Consider the following 19,137-nt stretch of genomic DNA (forward strand, 5'->3'; position numbering starts at 1 on the left):
GGGTCTCGTTAAACGTGAAGGAAATCTGTCTACTTAGCGCACGTAGGAGCGACGGGCACTCAATTGGGAAGGAGGAGCGTGGCAGTGCCGCAGTCACCTGGCTGTTAAATAGATGGCATTTTCAGCTTTCATCCAAATGCCTTCTTGGCCTGTGATTTTGACAGTAGGCTGTCTGGTCAGGATGACTGGTGTCGAGCCTGCGCACCTTTCCACTTACCACGTGTACCAGTAGCAGTCAAAGAAAGAGAACAGAGAACTGAGAGACGTTCAGACTGTCACTGCAGATAATTTTCTGACTTAGTTACTGCTCTGAGACTAAACTGCAAAGCTCTTAGGCCATCCACAGTTTGGAATTTTGGGTGAACCTGAGCTTAGTGCAAGAGGAACACCATCGGGGAGTGGAGCTATTCTTCTGTGATCTTCTCGCTAGGACAAAGTTGGTTTACTCTCTCGTCAAGAAGCTTACATGCTGATTTTGCTGTTTGTGGTCCTTTGTCTTGCTGACAGCCTTCCTAATGGGGATTCCCGACTCACCTCCCCCTTCTGGCACTTTGCACTTTTGTGCCTTCCCTGTTACTCTGTTTCCTATGACTGTGTCTTAGCAGGGCTGATGTCTGGGGGCCTGTATGGTCCAGCGGCTCTTATTTCCCACAGCACCTCGGTTGGTGGTTTCTTAAATCTCTCTCCGTGCCATAGCTGCTGTTATTCTTTCACAGTCTGCTATATTAAAGTCTACTCAGCGAACTACAGCTTTATGTTAGGCACGTGAATGTCCCGAGGAGGGAGAGGTAGCAATATATTGGTAAAGAAAGTCCTCGTAGGAGCAGGAAAAGAAATGGAAATCCCAGAACGAGGGAGTCGACCTTGTCTTTTAGTTCTGAAAGCGAGCAAACAAGCAAAAATCTCCTGTACCGTAGACTTTTACATTGTGTAACGGTTCTTGTGTTCCTTTTCCTTTCAGAATTCCTCCAAAGAAAAGGAGTGTGGCTTTAGTCCAGCGTCCCTCAGCGTGGGCTGTAACCAAGGGAGATTTTGTAAGTAAGGAATTCCTGGGTTGTTTCGTTCAGATTGGTCGTATTGCATCCAAAGCCACAAGGATGACATCGGTATTAGTTTTCCTTTAAAAATCATGTTTGGTATTTTCCAGCACGTGAGATTAGGAATGAGAACCATGGGAAAGCGGTAGGTCAGCAATGATTTTGGCTGAGAGTCTCTTCCCGTGCATCCCATCCCACCCGCAGAGCTCGGCTCTGTCGCTCGTTCAGAGCAGGGCTGTGAGATGGGAACCTCCCTCCAAATCCCTCTGCACGGTGATGGCTGGGAAACCCCCCAGGCGTCATGTCAGCCGGAGTCTGGACCCGCCTCTCGGTTTCAGGGGCTGCCGCTGGTGTTCTGGGAGGGTGGAGAGAGCGAGCTTCTGTTTTTGTTCTTGCTGCTGTTTCTTACAGGGGCACCTGTGGAATCTGACCTTGAACAAAGAACAGCAGCCGGTCAGGCTGAGGGTGCCATGCAGCTGCCGCAGCGAATGGACCACACGGTAAAGGAAGGAAGCGTGGAGTCGGGAGGAAGAGGTCTCTCCGAGTTCTGGAGAAGGTACCAACACTGCAGCTCGGAGCAGATGCAGGCCTGGCTATCGCTAGTAACAAGCAATAGGACAAGAGGAAATGGCCTCAAGGTTCCCCAGGGGAGGTTTAGAGTGGATATTAGGAAAAAGTTCTTCACCAAAAGGGTTGTGAAGCATTGGAACAGGCTGCCCATGGAAGTGGTGGAATCTCTGTCCCCAGAGAGATTTAAAAGCCAGGTAGACGTGCTGTGGGATGTGGTTTAGTGGTGGTTCTGGCAGTGTTAGGTTGATGGTTGGACTGGATGATCTTTAAGGTCCCTTCCAAGCTAGAGGATTCTCTGATTCGATGTCCAAGCCTGTGTTGGAGAGCGTACCCGACTGTAGCAGTTGAGGTGGTTCTACATGGTCTTGAAGAACGGACACCTCTGTTCTGTGGTTAAACCAAAGTGTGCCGGGGCAAAGGACCGTTCAGGGCTGTCCTTTTGTCTTGTGTAAGGTGCAACATTGCCAAGAAATGGTCCTCTTGTGAGCTGTCTTTGGGAAAAGCCCTCCTGGTGGGAGGTGGGGCTTTATCCGCTGAGGAGTGCCATCTCCAGCCCGATTTCTAAAGGGCTTAAATACTCCCCCTTCTGACAGGGCTTTCCCTGGACAGACCTTCTTTGGCTGCGTAGCAACTGTGGCCTTGGTAACCTTGACTCCCAAAGACACCATTGCAAACTGAAATTAACATCACCGTGCACCAGTTATTCTTTATGTTGTCCCTATTTTTTCAGTCTTTCCCTGTCTTTTTTGTGCTGGGGTTGTGTCTTTCTGGTGGCCAGAAATGGCCTTGTCATTACAATTCTCAGAGAAGGACTGGCAGTGTAACGTGCTCTTGTTGTTGTTTCCCCAGCATCATCTTTTTGCCACTCCAGCATCTTTTTGGTGGAAAGAACTGACCTGGAAGCACTGATTGTTGTGGAAAGGTAAACTTGTAGTGTGACTGTTTGGTGGTATTGTTTCTTGTGTAACTCTGCTTTTCACATGGCTTGTCTCAGCTAGTGAATGCTTTAAGTGAAATGCTACTTTGTTTATGTTTCCAAATTGATGTACTGAAGGTGTTGGGTTGGAATGTGTTTTTCTGTACAACCTAGAGTTTTGGGGAAAAAGAGCAACAAGCTTTAAGATTTTGATCCTTGCGTGTCACAAAGTGGCAATGTGCCTTTGAAAAACTGTTCTGTGGGATTTTAATAAAAGAAGCAGCAATTTGGAACTTGGTGTTATTTTAATCAGTCTTTAATCAGTCTTGCCCCGGCAGAAAACACTCATTCCCTCCAAGAAGCAGCAGAGGTTTCTAGTATGAGCCAGGCCTCTGCTTCCCAGCATGAAAAGGTCAAGATTGGTGAAGATACGGCGGCCTTGTGGAAGGAAAGGGAAAGGTACTGGAAGCAGAGGAGCCGCAGCAAGGCAGCGGGGCTGCGTCTGGGGGCCTCTTCCCGCTCTTGCCCTCGGCATCCCGTCGGGGCGGGAAGAGGCGGACGCCTCCAGCGGCGCCTGTGCTGTCGGCACCGGTGACTCGGGGCCCGATGCTCCTGGCTGCCGCCGTCAGTGCCACCGGCCCCGAGCTCGCTGGCGGGAGCAGTCGGGGCGGGAAAAGGCTTCTGCGTTGCTCCTCTTGCGCAGACGTGGCTGTGCTACTTACCCGCCCCGACGGGGGCTCCTCCGGCCGGGGGCTGCCCCTCCTGCCGCTGCCTGTGCCGCTGCGCTGCGCTGCGCTGCGGGGGCTGCTCTGGGCGGCCCCTCGGGCTTCTTTCGCTCCGCATCGGGCAACCTGCGGCGCTCGGTGACTCCCGGGCGCAGCCCCACAGGGCTCTGCCCGCCCCGCGGTGGCCCCACCGCCCTCCCAGCGGGGGAGAGGGCGGGTACGGACGGGACGGTGTGTGCGGCACAGAGCCCGTGCGGCGGGGCCCGGGGCAGGCAGGAGGGGGGGATGGCCGCCGGGACAGAGCCGGCCCCAGCCCAGCCCAGCCCCGGGGCTGCCCCGACGCCCGGACAGCGGGGACCCGAGGGACACCGAGCGGCTGCCCCGGACCGGCCGGGACCTCGGGGCAGCGCAGGAGGGGAGCGCCCCGCGGCCGCCTCCCGGGGCGGCTCGGCCCCTCCGCCCGCCGCTCCTCTGCCCGCCCTGCGCCAGCCCGGCCCCGCCGCCGCGCTCGGGGACGGCCCTGACCGGCCGAGAGGGGCCGCGAGATGACGAGCCGATCCGAGCGGGGCCGAGTGTTGCCGAGCGGAGCCGAGCGGCAGCCGGTACCTCTCGCCACAGCCGCTGGCGAGACCTGGGCGTTGCCCGGGCAACGGCGGGAGGCTCAAACGCGCCGCAGCGGAGGGAGCGGCCGGTGGCCGAGGGAGCCGCTCCGGGGCCGGCCCGCTCCGCGGCGGAGAGCAGCGCAGCGTGAGGGGGGAGCAGGGGGACGGTGCGCTCGGCCTGGCGGCAGAGCCGGGGGGGAAGGAGAAAGGCTGAGGAGCAGTCGGGAGCGTGAGCGAGAGAGAGAGGGGCCGCTGGAGCCACGCTCTGCCCTCCCGGAGACGGGGACGGGAACAGAGGACCGGATCTGCCGGTGACATGCGGAAACGAAACTCCAGAGACTCCACAACCGGGAAGGTTGTAAAGTGGGTATATTTATTCAGCGCTGGGCAGCACGGGGGGGTCGCCCCACCACAATCGTGCGTGCCCAATGCAGCGGCCTTCTCAAATATATATAGTTCTTAATTACATAATCATAAGATTTCCCAATACGCCTATACATATGCATAACCTGTCCCCACTTCGTATTAAAATTAGCTCTAAGAAGTCATTTCCATAAACTCCTCCCAACCGCGCTTGCGCAATGCCTCCTGGTGGTGGTCGCTGAGGGTCGTGACCACGAAGGCTGATGATTCCTCTTCATCACCGCAAGTAACTCTTTGTCCTTGCGCAGACTCAGTTCTTCTTTGGTCTTTGTCCAGACCGCAGGGTTGGTTTCAGCCGCTTTTCAAGGCACACTCTTATTCGTTATCAGGAGCTGTCCTTGGCAATCTCAAGACTTCTTGCTTTTTATCAGGCCTGTCCTTTAGGTTATGAATCACTGCTAGTCAATCAGTGCACAATGTGTTATTGTCTCTATCACATACCCCTGACTCACCGGGCAGACCCTCCTCTTGGGGAAGTCTGCTGCCCCCCTGGGCCCGGGTTAAGGACGTCACTAGGAAACTTCCCGGCCTGGTACGGCCCTCGGACTATTGCCCAGCGCTGCTCTTCCCTGTGGGTGGCCACGAAGCCACAATGCGTAGTCCGAGGGCGATCCGGAGAGACTTCAGGGCCTTGGGATGGGTGGTAAGGGAATCTGGAGCGCTGGCTATTTTTCCTCTCTCCTTCCAGTTATGCGCAGCGACACTGGAAGGAACAGATGGACCTGGTCTCTTAATACATGGCTCCGTGGCTGCTGTCACCACCACAATTTTCGTTTTTTTGCACAAATAGGGTGGCCTCCATGGTGCCAGGCCTGCTGGGGTCAGATGGGATTGAGCTTTCTGAAAGGGGGAAGAGGGTCTTTGCTCAGGAGCCAGTGGGGCTCATTGGCAGAGCTTTAAACTAGACTTGAAGGGGTCAGGGATAGGATCAGGCTTGAAGGGGTCAGGGATAGGATCAGGCTTGCCCATGACAAGCTGCGGGAACATGCTAAGGTCAGGGGGACGGGGCGCCAGCGAGGACCCTCAGCCTGTTGGTCTGAGACGTGCTGGGTGCAGCAGACTCGCAGTCTTATGGAGATGAGCCAGGGGCTTCTGACGGAACAGAAGCCAACAGGGAAACATCAGTGAAACCACAGTGTCATAGAATCATTTGGGTTGGAAGGGACCTTTAGAGGTTGTTGAGTCCAACCCCCTGCAATAAGCAGGGATGGGGCATCTGGGAAGATTATGGTTTTTGATGATGAGGGTGGGGAGACACTGGCCCAGGTTGCCCAAAGAGGTGGGAGATGGCCCATACCTGGAAACATTCCAGGTCAGGTTGGATGGGGCTCTGAGCAACCAGATCCAATTGAAGACGACCCAGACCATTCTATGATTAACTACTGCTTGGAAAAAACATACAAAGGAAAACTGAGTTAGAATCAGGTTAGGCTGATTCACACGGGGACTGGAGACGCAAAGAGTAAGGAAGACCCTCCCATTGAGTCACGAGGTCCAGAGTGGATCCCCTTGCCTTCTAAACTCCTTACGGAGCCCAGGTCTCACACTTGGAGAACAGCTTATGTCTAACGGAATTACCTATACAATGTTTGCAATAATATTGAGTAGCTGCATGGATTAGTAATGTCTCATTAGTACTAATTCAGCACGCTCTCAGTCACTTACTGAGGATCTGCCGCAGCTAAGGCATCTCTCCGCCTTGGGTGAGGAAGGCTCTCAGTCTCAGGTAAGGAATCTCTAACCTTGAGAGTCGCCCCTGCCCACGGGGAGAGTCGCCTGGCGTGCAGTCCAGCTGCCATTCAGGGAGAGGTCAAATTGGGCTCCTCCTGACGGTGATATTTATCGAGGGGAGTAGTTGGCTGCTAGGCGATAGCACAGACGAGAGAGATGTCTTTTGTTTAGCTCGGGGATCTCGTTCTGTACTTTGGTTATCTTGCATTTTTAGGGTTTGAAACCGCCTTTAGTTCTTAAAGCAAGCAAACAAATAAACTTCTCCTGTACAATAGAATTTTACATTGTGTAACAGTTCTTTGGTTCCTTTTCCTTTCAGAATTCCTCCAAAGAAAAGGAGTGTGACTTTAGTCCAGCATCCCTCAGCGTGGGCTGTATCCAAGTGAGATTCAGTAAGTAAAGAATTCCTGGATTGTTTCATTCAATTCGGTCATATTAGACTGCTTGCCCTCACTATCCCTCGGCAGCACTTTCACAGCCCGACCAACACTGGGGCTCTGCGCTTTCCTTGCACCGTAACGCTCCCAACACTCTCTCCCACACTCGCCAGAGCCCCACTCCAAAATGGAAAACATCCAGCGACTGCTCCTACACAAAAGGAGCAAGGATGGAAAGCTGTTCGTGCCTTCACCATCCCGCAGCAGCGCTTTGACAGGCAGCTAATGGCAGCGTGGGCTGAGGCTGAGGTCCCCAGCAGCACGGGTGGCCCAGAGGAGAGAGGTGTCTGTTGCGGATGGAGCGATGCACTTCACTCGTAGAGAGAAGCAGCGACACGTTTATTGATACAAAACAGGGATTTAACAAAGTTTGAGAGTAAATGCGACAGTGCTTTAGCAGGATTCGATGGCAAGGTACAGTTGGTTATTTCCTGCATGGAGGACAGGGTCAGGCAGAACTGCCAGGGAGACCCTCCTGTTGGGCTGAGGTTCGGAAAGGAGCCCCTTGCTTTCTAACCTCCTTCTCAGAGAGGAGTCTGGGTGCGGCTGGATCCAATCCTGGTCCCAGACTGGGTCAACGGTTTATGTCTAAGGGATTATATATGTGCAATCAATCCTTTCTATCACTTAGCTAAGATTTCACAGTTTCGCGTGATATTAGTCACTGACCGAGGATCTGTTGCGGCAAAGAATCTGTGAGGCTCGAGGAGTAACCTTGAGAGGCGTCCCCGCTCATGGGGAGATCCTGGCGTGCAGGGGAGCTCAAAGGGGTCTTGGGCTGTTCACTATTGATGTGGGTGAGATGATTGACCTATAGTCATATCTGCATATTGGCCACAGTACCAGCACTGCTCAAGTTAGCCCTTGGCTACTGTGGTGTTATGTGTTTCCCCGAAACCACATCGAGCCGGGGGCAGCCATCACATGTACACGTGCCCATTGTGACCACCACGGGTGTTAGTGCTTGGGCAGGGTCACGGGAGATAAAGGTCAGGTTGGAAGGCGGGGAGGGGGAGCACACCATCACAGTGTCAAGGGAGTGATGTTGGTGCAATGCCGTTCCCTCCTCGACATAACTTTTCCAGCCACGTGTCCCTGGAGCTGTGGGATTCTCATACAGAACGCACACCCTAACCTAACGCTAATGGGAGGGTTGGATGGATCCAGGAACAGAGGCCTATTGGCAAAACAGAAGGAAGCTTCCTTGGAGGAGTCTTGGTAGCTACCTGTGATATCAGGTCCCTCAACTAGAGATCAAAAGTCTCTGGGAGATGCCTGGGAGGAGCCATGGGTTTATTGCGGGGTAAAAAGCTTTGCCTAAAAGAGAAAAAACATGATAGGTTACTTCCCAGTGAGAAAAAACCATCACAGTTATCTCCCTTTGGAGAGTCTGGAGGTCCTACCAGGGATCTCAGGTCCCTAAAATACATGACAAAAGACAACAACAGAAGCCTGGAAGGAGTCTCGGGTGAAAGCCAGAGGATGGAACATTGACCAAGGAGAAAAATCATCTCAGGTATCTTCCCTGGAGGAGTCTGGGGATGCTACCCGGGATCAGAGGACCGCAAACCACCAGAATAAAGACTCAGGGACATACCAGCAAGGAGTCTCGGATGCTTCCCAGAGGATGGAGCATTGTCCAAGGAGAAAAATCATCTTGGGTATCTTCCCTGGAGGAGTCTGGGGTTGCTACCCGGGATCACAGGGCCCTAAACCCCATGAAGAAAGCACTCAGGAAGAGAGCTGGGAGGAGTCTCGGGTGCATCCCGCAGGATGGACAATAGTCCAAGGAGAAAAATAAACTTGGGAATCATCCACGGAGGAGTCTGGGATTGCTACCTGGGATGACAGGGCCCAAAAACACTGGAATGAAGACTGAGGAACATACCTGCAAGGAGTCTCGATGCTTCCCGGAGGAAGGAGCTTTGTCCTAGGAGAAAAATCATCTTGGGTAACTTCCCTGGAGGAGTCTGGGGTTGCTACCCGGGATTACAGGGACCCAAACCACAGGAAAAATGTCTGCGGGAGACGCCTGGGAGGAATCTCAGATGCTTCCCAGAAGATGGAGCATTGTCCAAAGAGAAAAATCATCTCGGGTATCTTCCCTGGCGGAGTCTGGGGTTGCTACCTGGGATGACAGAACACTAAACCGCGAGAAAAAAGTCTCAGGGACATAGCTGCGACAAGTCTCGGATGCATCCCAGAGGATGGAGCTTTGTCCAAGGAGAAAAATCATCTCGGGTATCTTCCCTGGAGGAGTCTGGGGTTGCTACCCGGGATCACAGGGCCCCAAAACACCGGAATAAACACTCAGGGACATACCTGCAAGGAGTCTCAGATGCTTACCAGAGGATGGAGCATTGTCCAAGGAGAAAAATCATCTCGGGTATCTTCCCTGGAGGAGTCTGGGGTTGCTACCCGGGATTACAGGGACCCAAACCACAGGAAAAACGGCTGCGGGAAGCGCCTGGGAGGAATCTCAGATGCATTCCAGAAGATGGAGCATTGTCCAAGGAGAAAAATCATCTCGGGTATCTTCCCTGGAGGACTCTGCGGTTGCTACCCAGGATGACAGGGCCCTAAACCACCAGAATAAAGACTCAGGGACGTACCTGCAGGGAATCTCGGATGCCTCCCAGAGGATGGAGCATTGTCCAAAGAGAAAAATCATCTCGGGTATCTTCCCTGGAGGAGTCTGGGGTTGCTACCCGGGATGACAGGGCCCTAAAGCACTGGAGAAAACTCTGTGGGAGACGCCTGGGAGGAGTTCTGGGTAGATCCCGCAGGATGGACCACTGTCAAGAGAGAAAAATCATCTTGGGTGTCTTCCCTGGAGGAGTCTGGGGTTGCTACCCGGGATCACAGGGCCTCAAACCACAGGAAAAATGTCTGCGGGAGACACCTAGGAGGAATCTCAGATGCATCCCAGAAGATGGAGCGTTGTCCAAGCAGAAAAATTATCTCGGGTATCTTCCACGGAGGAGTCTGGGTTTACTACCCGGGATCACAGGGCCCTAAACCCCAGGAAGAAAACACTCAGAAACAGAGCTGGGAGGAGTCTCGGGTGCATCCCGCAGGATGGACAATAGTCCAAGGAGAAAAATCAACTTGGGTATCTTCCCTGGAGGAGTCTGGGGTTGCTACCCGGGATGACAGGGCCCAAAAGCACCGGAATAAACACTCAGGGACATACCTGCAAGGAGTCTCGGATGCTTCCAGGAGGATGGAGCATTGTTCAAGCAGAAAAATTATCTCGGGTATCTTCCCTAGAGGAGTCTGGGGTTGCTACCCGGGATTACAGGGACCAAAACCACAGGAAAAATGTCAGCGGGAGACACTTGGGAGGAATTTCAGATGCATCCCAGAAGATGGAGCATTGTCCAAGCAGAAAAATTATCTCGGGTATCTTCCCTGGAGGAGTCTGGGGTTGCTAGCCGGGATCACAGGGCCCTAAAGCACTGGAGAAAACTCTGCGGGAGATGCCTGGGAGGAGTTCTGGGTAGATCCCGCAGGATGGACCACTGTCAAGAGAGAAAAATCATCTTGGGTGTCTTCCCTGGAGGAGTCTGGGGTTGCTACCTGGGATGACAGAACCATAAACCGCGAGAAAAAAGACTCAGGGACATAGCTGCGACAAGTCTCGGATGCATCCCAGAGTATAGAGCATTGTCCAAGGAGAAAAATCATCCCGGGTATCTTTCCTGGAGGAGTCTGGGGTTGCTACCCGGGATTAAAGGGCCTCAAACCACCGGAAAAATGTCTGCGGGAGACGCCTGGGAGGAATCTCAGATGCATCCCAGAAGATGGAGCATTGTCCAAGGAGAAAAATCATCTCGGGTATCTTCCCTGGAGGAGTCTGAGGTTGCTACCCGGGATCACAGGGCCCCAAAACACCGGAATAAAGACTCAGGGACATACATTCAATGAGTCTCGGATACTTCCCAGAGGATGGAGCATTGTCCAAGGAGAAAAATCATCTCGGATATCTTCCCTGGAGGAGTCTGGGGTTGCTACCTGGGATCACAGGGCGCTAAACCACCGGAAGAAAACACTCAGAAACAGAGCTGGGAGGAGTCTCGGGTGCATCCCGCAGGATGGACAATAGTCCAAGGAGAAAAATCAACTTGGGTATCTTCCACGGAGGAGTCTGGGGTTGCTACCCGGGATGACAGGGCCCAAAAGCACCGGAATAAACACTCAGGGACAAAGCTGCAAGGAGTCTCGGATGCTTCCCAGAGGATGGAGCATTGTCCAGGGAGAAAAATCATCTCGGGTATCTTCCCTGGAGGAGTCTGGGGTTGCTACCCGGGATTACAGGGACCCAAACCACAGGAAAAATGTCTGTGGGAGACGCCTGGGAGGAATCTCAGATCCATCCCAGAAGATGGAGCATTGTCCAAGGAGAAAAATCATCTCGGGTATCTTCCCTGGAGGAGTCTGGGGTTGCTACCCGGGATTACAGGGACCCAAACCACAGGAAAAATGTCTGTGGGAGACGCCTGGGAGGAATCTCAGATGCATCCCAGAAAATGGAGCATTGTCCAAGGAGAAAAATCATCTCGGGTATCTTCCCTGGAGGAGTCTGGGGTTGCTACCCGTGATCACAGGGCGCTAAACCACCGGAATAAAGACTCAGGGACATACCTGCAAGGAGTCTCGGATGCTTCCCAGAGGATGGAGCATTGTCCAAGGAGAAAAATCATCTCGGGTATCTTCCCTGGAGGAGTCTGGGGTTGCTACCAGGGATGACAGGGCCCAAAAGCACCGGAATAAACACTCAGGGACAAAGCTGCAAGGAGTCTCGGATGCTTCCCAGAGGATGGAGCATTGTCCAGGGAGAAAAATCGTCTCGGGTATCTTCCCTGGAGGAGTCTGGGGTTGCTACCCGGGATCACAGGGCCCCAAAACACCGGAATAAAGACTCAGGGACATACCTTCAATGAGTCTCGGATGCTTCCCAGAGGATGGAGCATTGTCCAAGGAGAAAAATCATCTCGGGTATCTTCCCTGGAGGAGTCTGGGGTTGCTACCCGGGATCACAGGGCGCTAAACCAACGGAAGAAAACACTCAGAAACAGAGCTGGGAAGACTCTCGGGTGCATCCCGCAGGATGGACAATAGTCCAAGGAGAAAAATCAACTTGGGTATCTTCCACGGAGGAGTCTGGGGTTGCTACCCGGGATGACAGGGCCCAAAAGCACCGGAATAAACACTCAGGGACAAAGCTGCAAGGAGTCTCGGATGCTTCCCAGAGGATGGAGCATTGTCCAGGGAGAAAAATCATCTCGGGTATCTTCCCTGGAGGAGTCTGGGGTTGCTACCCGGGATTACAGGGACCCAAACCACAGGAAAAATGTCTGTGGGAGACGCCTGGGAGGAATCTCAGATGCATCCCAGAAGATGGAGCATTGTCCAAGGAGAAAAATCATCTCGGGTATCTTCCCTGGAGGAGTCTGGGGTTGCTACCCGTGATCACAGGGCGCTAAACCACCGGAATAAAGACTCAGGGACAGACCTGCAAGGAGTCTCGGATGCTTCCCAGAGGATGGAGCATTGTCCAAGGAGAAAAATCATCTCGGGTATCTTCCCTGGAGGAGTCTGGGGTTGCTACCCGTGATCACAGGGCGCTAAACCTCCGGAAGAAAACACTCAGAAACAGAGCTGGGAGGAGTCTCGGGTGCATCCCGCAGGATGGACAATAGTCCAAGGAGAAAAATCAACTTGGGTATCTTCCACGGAGGAGTCTGGGGTTGCTACCCGGGATGACAGGGCCCAAAAGCACCGGAATAAACACTCAGGGACATACCTGCAAGGAGTCTCGGATGCTTCCCAGAGGATGGAGCATTGTCCAAGCAGAAAAATTATCTCGGATATCTTCCCTAGAGGAGTCTGGGGTTGCTAGCCGGGATCACAGGGCCCTAAAGCACTGGAGAAAACTCTGCGGGAGATGCCTGGCAGGAGTTCTGGGTAGATCCCGCAGGATGGACCACTGTCAAGAGAGAAAAATCATCTTGGGTGTCTTCCCTGGAGGAGTCTGGGGTTGCTACCTGGGATGACAGAACCATAAACCGCGAGAAAAAAGACTCAGGGACATAGCTGCGACAAGTCTCGGATGCATCCCAGAGTATAGAGCATTGTCCAAGGAGAAAAATCATCCCGGGTATCTTTCCTGGAGGAGTCTGGGGTTGCTACCCGGGATTACAGGGACCAAAACCACAGGAAAAATGTCTGCGGGAGACACGTGGGAGGAATCTCAGATGCATCCCAGAAGATGGAGCATTGTCCAAGGAGAAAAATCATCTCGGGTATCTTCCCTGGAGGAGTCTGGGGTTGCTACCCGGGATCACAGGGCCCCAAAACACCGGAATAAAGACTCAGGGACATACATTCAATGAGTCTCGGATACTTCCCAGAGGATGGAGCATTGTCCAAGGAGAAAAATCATCTCGGATATCTTCCCTGGAGGAGTCTGGGGTTGCTACCTGGGATCACAGGGCGCTAAACCACCGGAAGAAAACACTCAGAAACAGAGCTGGGAGGAGTCTCGGGTGCATCCCGCAGGATGGACAATAGTCCAAGGAGAAAAATCAACTTGGGTATCTTCCACGGAGGAGTCTGGGGTTGCTACCCGGGATGACAGGGCCCAAAAGCACCGGAATAAACACTCAGGGACAAAGCTGCAAGGAGTCTCGGATGCTTCCCAGAGGATGGAGCATTGTCCAGGGAGAAAAATCATCTCGGGTATCTTCCCTGGAGGAGTCTGGGGTTGCTACCCGGGATTACAGGGACCCAAACCACAGGAAAAATGTCTGTGGGAGACGCCTGGGAGGAATCTCAGATGCATCCCAGAAGATGGAGCATTGTCCAAGGAGAAAAATCATCTCGGGTATCTTCCCTGGAGGAGTCTGTGGTTGCTACCCGTGATCACAGGGCGCTAAACCACCGGAATAAAGACTCAGGGACAGACCTGCAAGGAGTCTCGGATGCTTCCCAGAAGATGGAGCATTGTCCAAGCAGAAAAATTATCTCGGGTATCTTCCCTGGAGGAGTCTGGGGTTGCTACCCGGGATTAAAGGGCCTCAAACCACCGGAAAAATGTCTGCGGGAGACGCCTGGGAGGAATCTCAGATGCATCCCAGAAGATGGAGCATTGTCCAAGGAGAAAAATCATCTCGGGTATCTTCCCTGGAGGAGTCTGAGGTTGCTACCCGGGATCACAGGGCCCCAAAACACCGGAATAAAGACTCAGGGACATACATTCAATGAGTCTCGGATACTTCCCAGAGGATGGAGCATTGTCCAAGGAGAAAAATCATCTCGGATATCTTCCCTGGAGGAGTCTGGGGTTGCTACCTGGGATCACAGGGCGCTAAACCACCGGAAGAAAACACTCAGAAACAGAGCTGGGAGGAGTCTCGGGTGCATCCCGCAGGATGGACAATAGTCCAAGGAGAAAAATCAACTTGGGTATCTTCCACGGAGGAGTCTGGGGTTGCTACCCGGGATGACAGGGCCCAAAAGCACCGGAATAAACACTCAGGGACAAAGCTGCAAGGAGTCTCGGATGCTTCCCAGAGGATGGAGCATTGTCCAGGGAGAAAAATCGTCTCGGGTATCTTCCCTGGAGGAGTCTGGGGTTGCTACCCGGGATCACAGGGTCCTAAAGCACTGGAGAAAACTCTGCGGGAGACGCCTGGGAGGAATTCTGGGTAGATCCCGCAGGATGGACCACTGTCAAGAGAGAAAAATCATATTGGGTGTCTTCCCTGGAGGAGTCTGGGGTTGCTACCTGGGATCACAGGGCCCCAAAACACCGGAATAAAGACTCAGGGACATACATTCAATGAGTCTCGGATACTTCCCAGAGGATGGAGCATTGTCCAAGGAGAAAAATCATCTCGGGTATCTTCCCTGGAGGAGTCTGGGGTTGCTACCCGGGATCACAGGGCCCTAAACCCCAGGAAGAAAACACTCAGAAACAGAGCTGGGAGGAGTCTCGGGTGCATCCCGCAGGATGGACAATAGTCCAAGGAGAAAAATCAACTTGGGTATCTTCCACGGAGGAGTCTGGGGTTGCTACCCGGGATGAAAGGGCCCAGAAGCACCGGAATAAAGACTCAGGGACATACCTTCAATGAGTCTCGGATGCTTCCCAGAGGATGGAGCATTGTCCAGGGAGAAAAATCATCTCGGGTATCTTCCCTGGAGGAGTCTGGGGTTGCTACCCGGGATTACAGGGACCCAAACCACAGGAAAAATGTCTGTGGGAGACGCCTGGGAGGAATCTCAGATGCATCCCAGAAGATGGAGCATTGTCCAAGGAGAAAAATCATCTCGGGTATCTTCCCTGGAGGAGTCTGGGGTTGCTACCCGGGATCACAGGGCGCTAAACCACCGGAATAAAGACTCAGGGACAGACCTGCAAGGAGTCTCGGATGCTTCCCAGAAGATGGAGCATTGTCCAAGCAGAAAAATCATCTCGGGTATCTTCCCTGGAGGAGTCTGGGATTGCTACCCGGGATCACAGGGCCCGAAAACACCGGAATAAACACTCAGGGACATACCTCCAAGGGGTCTCGGATGCTTCCCAGAGGATGGAGCATTGTCCAAGGAGAAAAATCATCTCGGGTATCTTCCCTGGAGGAGTCTGGGGTTGCTACCTGGGATCACAGGGCGCTAAACCACCGGAAGAAAACACTCAGAAACAGAGCTGGGAGGAGTCTCGGGTGCATCCCGCAGGATGGACAATAGTCCAAGGAGAAAAATCAACTTGGGTATCTTCCACGGAGGAGTCTGGGGTTGCTACCCGGGATGAAAGGGCCCAGAAGCACCGGAATAAAGACTCAGGGACATACCTTCAATGAGTCTCGGATGCTTCCCAGAGGATGGAGCATTGTCCAGGGAGAAAAATCATCTCGGGTATCTTCCCTGGAGGAGTCTGGGGTTGCTACCCGGGATTACAGGGACCCAAACCACAGGAAAAATGTCTGTGGGAGACGCCTGGGAGGAATCTCAGATGCATCCCAGAAGATGGAGCATTGTCCAAGGAGAAAAATCATCTCGGGTATCTTCCCTGGAGGAGTCTGGGGTTGCTACCCGGGATCACAGGGCGCTAAACCACCGGAATAAAGACTCAGGGACAGACCTGCAAGGAGTCTCGGATGCTTCCCAGAAGATGGAGCATTGTCCAAGCAGAAAAATCATCTCGGGTATCTTCCCTGGAGGAGTCTGGGATTGCTACCCGGGATCACAGGGCCCGAAAACACCGGAATAAACACTCAGGGACATACCTCCAAGGGGTCTCGGATGCTTCCCAGAGGATGGAGCATTGTCCAAGGAGAAAAATCATCTCGGGTATCTTCCCTGGAGGAGTCTGGGGTTGCTACCTGGGATCACAGGGCGCTAAACCACCGGAAGAAAACACTCAGAAACAGAGCTGGGAGGAGTCTCGGGTGCATCCCGCAGGATGGACAATAGTCCAAGGAGAAAAATCAACTTGGGTATCTTCCACGGAGGAGTCTGGGGATGCTACCCGGGATGACAGGGCCCAAAAGCACCGGAATAAACACTCAGGGACAAAGCTGCAAGGAGTCTCGGATGCTTCCCAGAGGATGGAGCATTGTCCAGGGAGAAAAATCATCTCGGGTATCTTCCCTGGAGGAGTCTGGGGTTGCTACCCGGGATTACACGGACACAAACCACAGGAAAAATGTCTGTGGGAGACGCCTGGGAGGAATCTCAGATGCATCCCAGAAGATGGAGCATTGTCCAAGGAGAAAAATCATCTCGGGTATCTTCCCTGGAGGAGTCTGGGGTTGCTACCCGGGATTACAGGGACCCAAACCACAGGAAAAATGTCTGTGGGAGACGCCTGGGAGGAATCTCAGATGCATCCCAGAAAATGGAGCATTGTCCAAGGAGAAAAATCATCTCGGGTATCTTCCCTGGAGGAGTCTGGGGTTGCTACCCGTGATCACAGGGCGCTAAACCACCGGAATAAAGACTCAGGGACAGACCTGCAAGGAGTCTCGGATGCTTCCCAGAGGATGGAGCATTGTCCAAGGAGAAAAATTATCTCGGGTATCTTCCCTAGAGGAGTCTGGGGTTGCTAGCCGGGATCACAGGGCCCTAAAGCACTGGAGAAAACTCTGCGGGAGATGCCTGGGAGGAGTTCTGGGTAGATCCCGCAGGATGGACCACTGTCAAGAGAGAAAAATCATCTTGGGTGTCTTCCCTGGAGGAGTCTGAGGTTGCTACCTGGGATGACAGAACCATAAACCGCGAGAAAAAAGACTCAGGGACATAGCTGCGACAAGTCTCGGATGCATCCCAGAGTATAGAGCATTGTCCAAGAAGAAAAATCATCCCGGGTATCTTCCCTGGAGGAGTCTGGGCTTGCTACCCGGGATTACAGGGACCAAAACCACAGGAAAAATGTCAGCGGGAGACACTTGGGAGGAATTTCAGATGCATCCCAGAAGATGGAGCATTGTCCAAGGAGAAAAATCATCTCGGGTATCTTCCCTGGAGGAGTCTGGGGTTGCTACCCGGGATCACAGGGCCCCAAAACACCGGAATAAAGACTCAGGGACATACCTTCAATGAGTCTCGGATGCTTCCCAGAGGATGGAGCATTGTCCAAGGAGAAAAATCATCTCGGGTATCTTCCCTGGAGGAGTCTGGGGTTGCTACCCGGGATCACAGGGCCCAAAAGCACCGGAATAAACACTCAGGGACATACCTGCAAGGAGTCTCGGATGCTTCCCAGAGGATGGAGCATTGTCCAAGCAGAAAAATTATCTCGGGTATCTTCCCTAGAGGAGTCTGGGGTTGCTAGCCGGGATCACAGGGCCCTAAAGCACTGGAGAAAACTCTGCGGGAGACGCCTGGGAGGAGTTCTGGGTAGATCCCGCAGGATGGACCACTGTCAAGAGAGAAAAATCATCTTGGGTGTCTTCCCTGGAGGAGTCTGGGGTTGCTACCTGGGATGACAGAACCATAAACCGCGAGAAAAAAGACTCAGGGACATAGCTGCGACAAGTCTCGGATGCATCCCAGAGTATAGAGCATTGTCCAAGGAGAAAAATCATCCCGGGTATCTTTCCTGGAGGAGTCTGGGCTTGCTACCCGGGATTACAGGGACCAAAACCACAGGAAAAATGTCTGCGGGAGACACTTGGGAGGAATCTCAGATGCATCCCAGAAGATGGAGCATTGTCCAAGGAGAAAAATCATCTCGGGTATCTTCCCTGGAGGAGTCTGGGGTTGCTACCCGGGATCACAGGGCCCCAAAACACCGGAATAAAAACTCAGGGACATACATTCAATGAGTCTCGGATACTTCCCAGAGGATGGAGCATTGTCCAAGGAGAAAAATCATCTCGGTTATCTTCCCTGGAGGAGTCTGGGGTTGCTACCTGGGATCACAGGGCGCTAAACCACCGGAAGAAAACACGCAGAAACAGAGCTGGGAGGAGTCTCGGGTGCATCCCGCAGGATGGACAATAGTCCAAGGAGAAAAATCAACTTGGGTATCTTCCACGGAGGAGTCTGGGGTTGCTACCCGGGATGACAGGGCCCAAAAGCACCGGAATAAACACTCAGGGACAAAGCTGCAAGGAGTCTCGGATGCTTCCCAGAGGATGGAGCATTGTCCAGGGAGAAAAATCATCTCGGGTATCATCCCTGGAGGAGTCTGGGCTTGCTACCCAGGATTACAGGGACCCAAACCACAGGAAAAATGTCTATGGGAGACGCCTGGGAGGAATCTCAGATGCATCCCAGAAGATGGAGCATTGTCCAAGGAGAAAAATCATCTCGGGTATCTTCCCTGGAGGAGTCTGGGGTTGCTACCCGTGATCACAGGGCGCTAAACCACCGGAATAAAGACTCAGGGACATACCTGCAAGGAGTCTCGGATGCTTCCCAGAGGATGGAGCATTGTCCCGGGAGAAAAATCGTCTCGGGTATCTTCCCTGGAGGAGTCTGGGGTTGCTACCCGGGATCACAGGGCCCCAAAACACCGGAATAAAGACTCAGGGACATACATTCAATGAGTCTCGGATGCTTCCCAGAGGATGGAGCATTGTCCAAGGAGAAAAATCATCTCGGGTATCTTCCCTGGAGGAGTCTGGGGTTGCTACCCGGGATCACAGGGCGCTAAACCAACGGAAGAAAACACTCAGAAACAGAGCTGGGAAGAGTCTCGGGTGCATCCCGCAGGATGGACAATAGTCCAAGGAGAAAAATCAACTTGGGTATCTTCCACGGAGGAGTCTGGGGTTGCTACCCGGGATGACAGGGCCCAAAAGCACCGGAATAAACACTCAGGGACAAAGCTGCAAGGAGTCTCGGATGCTTCCCAGAGGATGGAGCATTGTCCAGGGAGAAAAATCATCTCGGGTATCTTCCCTGGAGGAGTCTGGGGTTGCTACCCGGGATTACAGGGACCCAAACCACAGGAAAAATGTCTGTGGGAGACGCCTGGGAGGAATCTCAGATGCATCCCAGAAGATGGAGCATTGTCCAAGGAGAAAAATCATCTCGGGTATCTTCCCTGGAGGAGTCTGGGGTTGCTACCCGTGATCACAGGGCGCTAAACCACCGGAATAAAGACTCAGGGACAGACCTGCAAGGAGTCTCGGATGCTTCCCAGAGGATGGAGCATTGTCCAAGCAGAAAAATTATCTCGGGTAT

At 53.2% G+C, this 19,137-nt stretch overlaps 1 protein-coding gene across 1 annotated transcript in view; it reads left to right on the forward strand.

Annotated features, from left to right (window-relative positions):
• LOC309685612 (electroneutral sodium bicarbonate exchanger 1-like) overlaps positions 1-19,137 on the forward strand; it is a gene marked incomplete at both ends in the record, with an annotated part of 119,791 nt that overhangs the window by 12,727 nt on the left and 87,927 nt on the right. Inside the window, 3 exons of the mRNA XM_082501350.1 lie at positions 962-1,034; positions 1,449-1,593; positions 2,201-2,249. Coding sequence (XP_082357476.1) covers positions 962-1,034; positions 1,449-1,593; positions 2,201-2,249 — 267 coding nt within the window. The remainder of the gene's footprint in view (positions 1-961; positions 1,035-1,448; positions 1,594-2,200; positions 2,250-19,137) is intronic.

Source organism: Vanellus vanellus, assembly GCF_965231255.1.
Source record: "Vanellus vanellus genome assembly, contig: HAP1_SCAFFOLD_39, whole genome shotgun sequence".
Lineage (NCBI taxonomy): Eukaryota > Metazoa > Chordata > Aves > Charadriiformes > Charadriidae > Vanellus > Vanellus vanellus.